Raw genomic sequence first — 12,035 nt, forward strand, 5'->3', positions numbered from 1 at the left:
CAGCAGCATTAGGCTACTTAAAGTGCCCCAAAATAAGTAACTGTTCACTACTGTATACAAAACATCAAACGTTTAGAATAAACATCTTTACCATTGGATCATTCATAATTGATGGAATTGTCGTTCTTGTCAAATATATTTGTATTTATAAAGTACTTGGTAAGATAAACGTTCAACATAATACTTGTTGCTTCTGAGATGTACAGCTGCAGAAGTCAAGTTATCTTACCTACAACAGTGTTACATTGACACCTAGTGGATACAACCCATATAGACCAGAAGCATCCGAATATCAAGGCGTGCTAATTAGCTAATTGGCAATATATTTCACCTGTTTACGTCCACTTTTAGCGGAAACGAAAAGAAACATCGCAGGAAAGAATTGACAATAGCTGGGACAGTGTAGGAAGCCGACCTGCTTGCTAAATAGTGGAGAAAGTCAACACAACGTGACACTAAAATGTCACGAAATCATTCAAAGTTAATATTTGTACGTTCACTTCTACTTGCCAATGGTTTATTTACCGCAAACTGCGACCTGTCCTGGGTAAGTTGATGACTGACTTCCTTCTATAAGCATTTCCCCTAAATTTCGCTTGAGATTGTAGGTAGATTTCAAGTGGTTGACAAACATTCTTGTTTTAATGTTACCTCAACGTTTGTATTACGTCCTTAGATAAATAACTTTAGGAATGACGCTTACAACCCTCCCGGTAAGACAAATATTTATGTAGCCTTTGGGCCCTGTTCTATGGTCTTTGTTTTAATTATTTCAAGTAAGTGTGTTGGGGGGTTAGGCCTATGACTGACATTTTTGGATTGTCTTCTACACACTCTGTCCACAACTTCTCAGATGACCGTCATGGTAATGAGGGCAACGCCTTCTTCGCGCTGCGAAGCTGCCACCAGGTGATGCGTGGCAAGAGCGGCGAGTTTTTCTCCCCAGATTACCTGTGCTCCAACCCACCTCTCTGGTGCAACTGGACCATCCAGGTAGACCCTGGTAAACGTGTGCTCCTCCACCTAGAGGACTTCGCCCAGTCGGATGCATGCAGCGGGAAGCTGGACCAGATCCACCTGGACGAGCCCCTGGGGGTCGCGGGGGGTCACAGGATCCTGGAGAAGTGTTGGCGTGAGGCCAAGTACACATCCCTCTCCAACATCCTCCACGTGGTTCAGTTAATCAGAGGTAAACCCAGTCCGCCCCACAGGGGCTTCTATGGGCGATACGAGGCATTCGTACCGCCAGTCACGTACAATGCTTATGGTGATACCACTGAAGAAGACTGGAAGCTGATGACTGAACCAAAACTGATAGAACTGGAACCCTTTCCCTCTCTGGGAAGTTTCACTAAGTTTCTTCCCATGAAGGGGGGAGAACCTACGGAGGCTATTTTACTGGAGCGCCCCACCCCGCCAGCTCAGACCAACCCGGAGGTGGTGTTTGACTATTTTGACCAACTCACTTCCTCCTCTGTGTCCAATGAGCTTCCACCATGGGAAGCAGAGGAGCAAATGGTCAGAGAGGGGCTCTTCAAGTTTTCTCCTGTTCAGAGTGAGGAGGAAGATTGGAACAGAAGAATCTCAGAGGGGACTGAAGCAGACGAGAGCCACTTGACAAAGGACTGGAAAGTGGGTAACTTGAGTGGAGATGTGGCGGTCAATCGTCATGGGACGTCATGGTCAGGGAGGGATGCCACTCAGACCCACACAGCACACCTTGGAAGTGACCCCTCCACACACCAGCCCCCTGTTTTGAATCCCAAATCCTCGTCGCGCACTCCGTCTGCTATGCGAAGGAACGTGGATGCTCAAACTACAGATGCCATCCCTCCTATAGCGTTTAACATCGTGTCACACACAACAGCGGTGGATGACCAAGGTGAGGAGTCTGGCAATAAGGAATTGCTGAAATTGACTCTGGGTAAGTCTACAGCATCCAGTGACACTCAAACACCCACTGATACCCAGGATCCCTTCAACCATCTCCTAAACATGGTTGAACAGTGTTTCGACAGCAGACATTATGGTAGGTAGTCAGCAATTTAATTTGCATACTTTGTCTGGTTTATGAAAAGTGTCTTGCATGTTTACTTTACAGAGAAAGACAGAAATCACACCGAAGTACCACACTTACCAGAAGGTGATTTATTTTTTCTTTTGAAAAATGTATTTTTAGTATAATTCAAAGGCTATAACAAAAGTTTCAAGTCACTAGCCTTTGTACAATAGTTATAGAGCTGTGTATGACTATTAAAGTAGATGCCTACTTTTTGTATTTCTCAGACTACCTATTTGAAGTGGCTGTTGAAGTCAACTTCCTTGTGGCGCCAGAGGAGAATTGGGACCATCTTGTGAGATCACTGTTGATCTCAGTGAAGTCTCTGGTGAGTTCTCATGTACAATAGAGCCCCACAGTGGAGGTGTCATAATACCCATAACCTAGCTTTCAAACAAGGAAATGGTTCCAAGCTTTTTTCCAACATGAATGTTTCCCATAGTAGATTTTAGAAACACTTAAAATAAGGGCTGTGTTTTGTCTTACCCTGACGGGATGTTTTGATACAGGTGAATACAGTGCCTTCGGAAAGTGTTCAGACCCCTTGACTTTATCCACATGTTAGTTAACAGCCTTACTCTAAAATTCTCATCAATCTACACACTACCCCATAATGACAAAGCAAAAACAGGTTTTTATAAGTGTTTGCTATTTTGTAGTTTGTTAAACATCACATTTACATAAGTATTCAGTGCAGCAATTACAGCCTTGAGTCTTCTTGGGTATGACGCTACAAGCTTGGCACACCTGTATTTGGGGAGGTTCTCCCATGCTCTCAAGCTTTCAGGTTGGATGGGGAGTGTTGCTGCTCAGCTATTTCCAGGACTCTCCAGAGATATTTGATCTGGTTCAAGTCCGGGCTCTGGCTGGGCCACTCAAGGACATTGAGACCTGTCCCGAAGCTGAGGCAACGCAGGAGTGGCTATGTGCTTAGGGTCGATGTCCTGTTGGAAGGTGAACCTTCGCCCCAGTCAGGTCCTGTGCGCTCTGGAGCAGATTTTCATCAAGGATCTCTCTGTACTTTGCTCCGGTCATATTTGTCTCGATCCTGACTAGTCTCCTAGTCTCTGCCGCTGAAAAACACCCCCACAGCATGATGCTGCCACCACCATGCTTCACTGTAGGGATGGTGCCAGATTTCCTCCAGACGTGATGATTGGCATTCAGGCCAAAAGGTTCAATCTTGGTTTCATCAGACCAGAGAATCTTGTTTCTCATGATTTGAGAGTCCTTCAGGTGCCTTTTGGCAAGCTCCAAGCGGGCTGTCATGTGCCTTTTACTGAGAAGTGGCTTCTGTCTGGCCACTCTATCATATAAGCCTGCTTGGTGGAGGGCTGCAGATCATGGTTGTCCTTCTGGATGGTTTTTCCATCGCCACAGAGTGATGGAGTGACCATCATGTTCTTGGTCACCTCCCTGACCAAGGCCCCCCCGATTGCTCAGGGCGGCTAGCTCTAGGAAGTGTCTTGGTGGTTCCGAACTTCCATTTTTAGAATGGAGTCCGGTGTGTTCTTGGGGACCTTCAATGCTGCGGACATGTTTTGGTACCCTTCCCAAGATCTGTGCCTCGACATAATCCTGTCTCAGAGCTCTATGGACAATTCCTTAGACCTCATGTCTTGGTTTTTGCGCTGACATGCACTGTCAACTGTGGGACCTTTTTATATAGTCAGGTGTGCCTTTCCAAATAATTTCCAATCAATTGAATTTACCACAGGTGGACTCCAATAAAGTTGTAAAAACAACTCAAGGATGATCAATGTAAAACGGGATGCACCTGCCGTAAATAAGGTATTTCTGTTATTTTTAATACATTTGCAGACGTATATAAATCTGTTATCGCTTTGTCATTATGGGTTATTGTGTAGATTGCTGAGGATTTTTAATTATTCAATTTTAAAATAAGGCTGTATTGTAACAATGTCAAGGGGTCTGAATACTTTCTGAAGGCACTGTCCTAAGTCACCTTGTCCTAGAGAGATTTACAGTTATCAAAATGCCACGCCAGGGTAAGCCTAAAGGCTCCTGTGGTGGAAATGAATGGTGGGGAAATGTTTGGAAACATTTCCCTGTTTGACCGCTAGGCTTTATGGGATTTATGACGGGCTGTGGTACTCTAACTTTCTTCATAAATGAATGTCATCTTACAGTGCCTTCAGAAGGTATTCATACCCTTTGACCTATTCACCATTTTGTTACAGCCTGAATTCAAACTGGATTAAATATTTTTTAAATCGCTCACCCATCTACACACAATACCCCATAATGACAAAGTGAAAATCTAATTTGCAGTTGAAATCAAAGTTTACATGCACCTTAGCCAAATACATTTAAACTCAGTTTTTCACAATTCCTGACATTTAATCCTAGTAAAAAAATCCATGTCTTAGGTCAGTTAGGATCACCACTTTATTTTAAGAATCTGAAAAGTCATAAGATACTATTATTTATTTTTTTAATCCCGTTCCCAGTGGGTCAGAAGTTTACATACACTCAATTAGTATTTGGTATCATTGCCTTTAAATTGTTGAACTTGGGGCAAATGTTTTGGGTAGCCTTCCACAAGCTTCTGAATTTTGGCCCATTCCTCCTGACAGAGCTGGTGTAACTGAGTCAGGCTTGTAGGCCTCCTTGCTCGCACATGCTTTTTCAGTTCTGCCCACAAATGTTCTATAGGATTGAGGTCAGGGCTTTGTGATGGCCACTCCAATACCTTGACTTTGGAAGTATGCTTGTGGTCATTGTCCATTTGGAAAACTAATTTGCAACCAAGCTGTAACTTCCTGACTGATGTCTTGATGTTGCTTCAATATATCCACGTAATTTTCCTGCCTCATGATGCCATCTCTTTTGTGAAGTGCACCAGTCCCTCCCACAGCAAAGCACCCCCATAACATGATGCTGCCACCCCACGCTTCACGGTTGGGATGGTGTTCTTCGGCTTGCAAGCCTCCCCCTTTTTCCTCCAAACATAATGATGGTCATTATGGCCATTTCTATTTTTGTTTTGTCAGACCAGAGGATATTTCTCCAAAAAGTACGATCTTTGTCCCCATGTGCAGTTGCAAACCGGAGTCTGGCATTTTTGTGGTGGTTTTAGAGTAATGGCTTCTTCCTTGGTGAGCAGCCTTTCAGGTTATGTCGATATAGGACTCGTTTTACTGTGGCTAGAGATACTTTTGTACCCGTTTCCTCCAGCATCTTCACATGGTCCTTTGCTGTTCTGGGATTGATTTTCACTTTTCGCACCAAAGTACGTTCATCTCTAGGAGACAGAACGCTTCTCCTTCCTGAGCGGTATGACGGCTGCGTGGTCCCATGGTGTTTATACTTGTGGTTTCTTTAGATTTTCCCATGATGTCAAGCAAAGAGGCACTGAGTTTGAAGGTAGGCCTTGAACTACATCCACAGTTATACCTTCAATTGACTCAAATGATGCCAATTAGCTTATCAGAAGCTTCTAAAGCCATGACATAATTTTCTGGAATTTTCCAAGTTGTTTAAAGGCAGTTAACTTAGTATTTGTTAACTTCTGCCCCACTGGAATTGTGATACAGTGAAATAATCTGTCTAAACAATTGTTGGAATAATGACTTGTCATGCACAAAGTAATGTCCTAACTGACTTGCCAAAACTATAGTTTGTTAACAAGAAATTTGTGAAGTGGTTGAAAAACTAGTTTGAATGAACTGTACGTAAGTATTCCCACACATGACTGGAGACTTTGTAGAAGCGCCTTTGGCTGCAATTACAGCTGAGTCTTTCTGGGTAAGTCTAACAGCTTTTCACACCATTAAAAAAAATATATATTTATATTTTCAGGTAGGAAAGTTCAAGTTTTAGTCAACTAACTCAGCCACTCAGGATCATTCACTGTCTTTTTGGTAAGCAACTCATGTACGGTGGGGCAAAAGTATTTAGTCAGCCACCAATTGTGCAAGTTCTCCCACTTAAAAAGATGAGAGGCCTGTAATTTTCATCATAGGTACACTTCAACTATGAGGGAAAAAAATCCAGAAAAACACTGTAGGATTTTTAATGAATTCATTTGCAAATTATGGTGGAAAATAAGTATTTGGTCAATAACAAAAGTTTATCTGAATACTTTGTTATATACCTTTTGTTGGCAATGACAGAGGTCAAACGTTTTCTGTAAGTCTTCACAAGGTTTTCACACACTGTTGCTGGTATTTTGGCCCATTCCTCCATGCAGATCTCATCTAGAGCAGTGATGTTTTGGGGCTGTTGCTGGGCAACACGGACTTTCAACTCCCGCCAAATATTTTCTATGGGGTTGAGATCTGGAGACTGGTTAGGCCACTCCAGGACCATGAAATGCTTCTTACGAAGCCACTCCTTCGTTGCCCGGGCGGTGTGTTTGGGATCATTGTCATGCTGAAAGACCCAGCCACGTTTCATCTTCAATGCCCTTGCTGATGGAAGGAGGTTTTCACTCAAAATCTCACGATACATGGCCCCATTCATTCTTTCCTTTACACGGATCAGTCGTCCTGGTCCCTTTGCAGAAAAAAAGCCCCAAAGCATGATGCTTCACAGTAAGTATGGTGTTCTTTGAATGCAACTCAGCATTCTTTGTCCTCCAAACGTGACGAGTTGAGTTTTTACCAAAAAGTTCAATTTTGGTGTCATATGGTCAGATGAAATTCTCCCAATCTTCTTCTGGATCATCCAAATGCTCTCTAGCAAACTTCAGACGGGCCTGGACATGTACTGGCTTAAGCAGGGGGACACGTCTGGCACTGCAGGATTTGAGTCCCTGGCGGCGTAGTGTGTAGATGGTAGGCTGTGTTACTTTGGTCCCAGCTCTCTGCAGGTCATTCACTAGGTCCCCCCGTGTGGTTCTGGGATTTTTGCTCACCGTTCTTGTGATCATTTTGACCCCACGGGGTGAGATCTTGCGTGGAGCCCCAGATCGAGGGAGATTATCAGTGGTCTTGTATGTCTTCCATTTCCTAATAATTGCTCCCACAGTTGATTTCTTCAAACCAAGCTGCTTACCTATTGCAGATTCAGTCTTCCCAGCCTGGTGCAGGTCTACAATTTTGTTTCTGGTGTCCTTTGACAGCTCTTTGGTCTTGGCCATAGTGGAGTTTGGAGTGTGACTGTTTGAGGTTGTGCACAGGTGTATTTTATACTGATAACAAGTTCAAACAGGTGCCATTAATACAGGTAATGAGTGGAGGACAGAGGAGCCTCTTAAAGAAGTAGTTACAGGTCTGTGAGAGCCAGAAATCTTGATTGCTTGTAGGTGAGCAAATACTTATTTTCCACCATAATTTGCAAATAAATTCATTAAAAATCCTACAATGTGATTTTCTGTATTTTTCTTCTCATTTTGTCTGTCATAGTTGAAGTGTACCTATGATGGACATTACAGGCCACATCTTTTTAAGTGGGAGAACTTGCACAATTGGTGGCTGACTAAATACTTTTTTGCCCCACTGTAGATTTTGCTTTTAGGTTATTGTCCTGCTGGTGGGAAAGACTGATCTAGGATTTTGACTTTTTATCCTGGAAAAACTCCCCTTAACGATCACAATAATTCCTATAACATTATGCAGCCACCACTATGCTTGAAAATATGGAGTTGTACTATGTTGTATGGAATTTGCCCCAAACACACAACTTTGAATTCAGGACAAAAAGTTGAATGCTTTTTTGCAATATTACTTTAGTGCCTTGTTGCAAATAGGAAGTATGTTTTGGAATATTTTTTTTAATCTGTGCAGGCTTCCTTTTCACTCTGTCAGTTAGGTTCGTATCGTGTAGTAACTATACTGAACAAAAATAAACGCAACATGTAAAGTGTTGGTTTCATGGGCTGAAATAAAAGATTCCAGAAATGTTCCATATACACAAAGCTTATTTGTCCCAGATGTTGTGCACACATTTTTTTACATCCCTGTTGGTGAGCATTTTTCCTTTGCCAAGATACACCACACCTGTCAGGTGGATGGATTATCAAGAAGCTGATTAAACAGCATGATCATTACACAGGTGCACCTTGTGCTGGGGACAATAAAAGGCCACTCTAAAATGTGCAGTTGTCACACAATACTACAGAGGTCTCAAGTTTTGAAGGAGCATGCAATTGGCATGCTGACTGCTGGAATGTCCACCGGAGCTGTTGCCTGAGAATTGAATGTTAATTTATTTTACCGTACAACGTCGTTTTAGAAAATTTGGCAGTAACCCCAACAGGCCTCACAACCGCAGACCACGTGTAACCACGCCAGTCCAGGACCTCCACATCCGGCGGCTTCACCTGCGGGATTGTCTGAGACCAGTCATCTGGACAGTGAATGAAACTGGGTTTGCACAACCCAAATTGTTGTGGGGGAAGCTCTGCTGCATGCTCGTTTCCTCACCAGGGTCTTGACATGACTGCAGTTTGCGGTCTTAAGTGGCTTCAGTTGGTAAATGCTCACCTTCAATGTCCACTGACATGCTGAAGATGTGTGCTCTTCACGGGTGAATCCCAGTTTCAACTGTATTGGGCAGATGGCAGAGAGTGTATGGCGTCCTGTCGGAGTGGTTTGCTGATGTTCACAACGTTGACAGTGCCCCATGGTGGGGTTATGGTATTCTCAGGCATGCGCTACGGACAACAAACGCAACTGCTTTTTATCGATTGCAATTTGAATTCACAGGGACACCGTGACGAGATCTTGATGCCCATTGTCGTGGCATTCTTCTGCGGCCATCACGTTTCAGCATAGTTCACAGCCAATGTCACAAGTACCTGTACAGAAATCCTGGAAGCTGAAAATTGCCTAGTTCTTCCATGGCCTGCATACTCACCAGACATGTCACCCATTTAGCAAGTTTGGGATGCTCTAGATCGCCGTGTACGACAGCGTGTTCCAGTTCCCTTAACGACTTTGCACAGCCATTTGAAGAGCGGGACACATTCCACAGACTACAATCAACCGCCTGATCAACTCCACTCGAATGAGATGTCTCGCTGCATGAGGCAAATGGTCACACCAGATACTGACTAGTTTTCTAATCCACTCCCCTACCTTTCTTTTTAACGTATCTGTGACCAACAGATGCATATCTGTATTCCCAGTCCATATAGTAGGGCCTAATAAATGTATTTCAATTGACTGAGTTCCATAGGAACTAACTCAGTAAAATCTTTGAAATTGTTACATGTTGTGTTTTTATATTTTTGGTCAGTGTACAATGTTGATCCATCCGCAGACTTTAATGGCTGTAATAGGAGAGAACTAACTGTTTTAACGTCACATTGGCCTCCGGCAACTGAGTTAGGAAGGACTCCTGTGTCTTTGTTAGGACTGTGTATTGATACACCATCCAATGTGTAATTTAGTAACTTCCCCATGCTCAAAGGGATTTTATTTTTAGGTGATGTTTTTTGTGAAAAACAAACCCATTCCACTTTGACATTATGGGTTATTGTTTGTAGGCCAGTGACGAAAAAAGTCTACATTTTTTTAAAAACCATTTTCAGCTAAGGCTTTAACAAATCAATGTGTAAAGACTGTATATGGCTTTTGGTCATTATTTACTGTGACTGGTGCATTTGATTTGGAACTGCAATTATTCATTTGTTTTTCAGATTAATGAGCAGTTGGAAATTGTCCACATACCCAAAACCCTATCCTCCAAAAGAATAAAAAGGTTGGTTTACTACATTACATTACTACAAGAGCTCCAATTTTGTCTTTCATGACTGCAAACAAATATTGTATTTTTACTGCATAAAAAAGGGGTTATTGGCACTGTAGTTGATAAAATATACAACTTTTGCTGAATTAGGCTACAACTGATGGATTAAATACCTTTTTAACAGTTTTGTTGTATCAACAGGTTGAGTGCAGGAGTGCTTTACATCCTCTGGCTGCAAATTGGGGGTGGGCCAGAAGGGATGAAGGATCACAGGACCCTGCACCTGGCCCTGCAGGAGCTGTTACAGATGGTGGTTAGCCCCAGGGGCAGCTCAACACAGGGTGTCATCGTCTCTGTATCCACCGCTGGTAGGTCTCAGTTTCCTCCAAACAAACATAAATCTGTAGCTTATTTTGCACTGTACTCTGATATTTACAACTGGCACTAAAGGTTACTGCAGAGGTTTAATAAGATAGTGTTGTATAGCTTGCAACTAGATGTCTTGAGGCTCAATGAGGTGAAAAATGTATTTTGTGTGACTTTAAATAATTGATTTGAAGTGGTTTGTTTTCATATTTAACTCCATTAATCGATGTTAGTTTTGCACCCTGTGTGTCTCTCAGATGTGAATGAGTGTGAGACTCAGCTGGTGCTGTGTGACATCAACGCTGAGTGTGTGAACCGCTTTGGTTCCTACACATGCCGATGCCACTCCGGGTTCGAGGACATGTCTAGGCTGGGCTCAGGTGGAACCATTTGCGTGGACGCCAAGGCCGCTGATACGGACCGACACAATGAGTCGACGATTACGGTGGATCAGCATAGTCCTGAGCAGCAGCACCGTAACACTGGTACTCCATAGATTTTAATAGAATTATTGTTCTCTGAAGTACAAGGAAAACATACAGTATGACATTGGTTAGTTAAAAAAACCAGTGGCACTGAAGTTGACAAGTTAGACCACCACCCTAATATTCCCGATTTAACCCCTGAAAATGGGTTTGTTAGGGTTACACATTGTTACCTAACAATGTTAGACATGAAGGTGACTGCACTAGGTAAATTGTGTACATCTAATCCTTGCCTAACCTTTGACCTTAGGCTGTACTTCGGCATGGTCCAGCGGGATGGTCAAAGGCATCTACGTGGTGTGCTTCCTGCTCAGCTTCCTCATCCTGCTGCTCCTTGGTACCGTGGGTGTGCTGTACCACCGCCACCACCGGGGGGCCTTCCTGGTCCACTGTCGGCGCAGCAGCCTCGTGAGCGTCCCCCCCATCCCCCCTCCTGACTACAAAAACGACGGCAACGACAACACTTCCACCCGCACCAACTCGGAGCTGCCCCCTCCGGTCCCACCCATACGGCGCCCTAAGGAAGGCTGGGCTCACCCCAAGGACTGCTGCCCCTCGGTGGACCTGCCCCTGCTGCGCTTCAGCCCCCTGCTGCCTCTTGATGGGTACATGGAGCCAGGGGAGGGTGTCAAGCTTTGAAGAGAAGATTGCTCTGTGGTTGTCCTGAATGTGCAATTAGAGCATTGAGACCTGTTCTGGGCAGGTTGACTTCACTGTTTCCTTAGTTCATTATTGTTTCTGTTTATCTTTGCCTTTTCTCTATTGATGAAATATCTTGACTGTTATTACCTTTTTGTATTACATTGTCTTTGTGTGTAGTTTGGATGTGCTACTTGATATATTCTTTGGATCATTGTATATAGTATATTTAGCAGATTAACTTCAATTAAATAAATGTTAAATTGGCTCTACATTGAATATATATTAAAACAAATATTTTTTTTTATATTGAATTGGGAAAGTACAATTTCTATGACAAAGTAACCTTTGTTCTATATGCAGGCATATCTCCGGTTTGGCATTATGCCTCTAAATAAAATGTATTTACTTGTGAGGAGAAAAGGCCACAGAAAGCGGACCTTAAATACCAATGTCACAGCGCTTTTACGCGATGTTGTGCTTTTCCCACAAGGTGGCAGCGCGTGCATCTGAAAAAGCTTCGTTTTCGACTGGGTAAATACAGTTTGTTTTTCCTCTGTGATTCTTAAATATGTAAAAAAAACAAGGGTATACTGAAAACGTAAAACAAATACAGGAGCAAAGGCACGCACCAATGACCCCCACCGTCGGAGAATAGATGAGGGAAACGGTAAGAATGAGCCATTGTGCCTCTGCAAGATGATGAAATTCTAGACCCCCGCGCACCTAATCTGTGGCCCGAGCTCAGAAATGTTAATCCCCAGTCTCTGTAGAAAAACTTAGTGGTAGATTGTGTTTTGTCGGTGAAATGGCACCGTGTCAAACCGTAC

General features: G+C 43.2%; 1 protein-coding gene across 1 annotated transcript; it reads left to right on the forward strand.

Moving 5' to 3' along the window:
- The first annotated feature begins 408 nt into the window (after nt 1-408).
- On the forward strand, nt 409-11,274 carry LOC139369366 (uncharacterized). Its single transcript, XM_071108649.1, has 9 exons — nt 409-547; nt 677-713; nt 854-1,924; nt 2,102-2,143; nt 2,287-2,387; nt 9,666-9,727; nt 9,917-10,083; nt 10,339-10,566; nt 10,817-11,274. Exons 1-9 carry the CDS (start codon nt 461-463, stop codon nt 11,203-11,205), a joined length of 2,184 nt encoding a protein of 727 aa, XP_070964750.1. The 5' UTR covers nt 409-460; the 3' UTR covers nt 11,206-11,274.
- The last annotated feature ends 761 nt before the right edge of the window (nt 11,275-12,035 follow it).

This window comes from Oncorhynchus clarkii, chromosome 17 (genome assembly GCF_045791955.1).
Source record: "Oncorhynchus clarkii lewisi isolate Uvic-CL-2024 chromosome 17, UVic_Ocla_1.0, whole genome shotgun sequence".
NCBI lineage: Eukaryota > Metazoa > Chordata > Actinopteri > Salmoniformes > Salmonidae > Oncorhynchus > Oncorhynchus clarkii.

Excerpts from the sequence above, each read along its gene's own strand:
- LOC139369366 (XM_071108649.1), top strand. The coding sequence starts at position 461 with ATGTCACGAAATCATTCAAAGTTAATATTTGTACGTTCACTTCTACTT. Across the intron at positions 548-676 it reads CAAACTGCGACCTGTCCTGG|ATAAATAACTTTAGGAATGA; the intron begins GTAAGTTGATGA and ends TTACGTCCTTAG. Across the intron at positions 1,925-2,101 it reads ATTGCTGAAATTGACTCTGG|AGAAAGACAGAAATCACACC; the intron begins GTAAGTCTACAG and ends TTTACTTTACAG.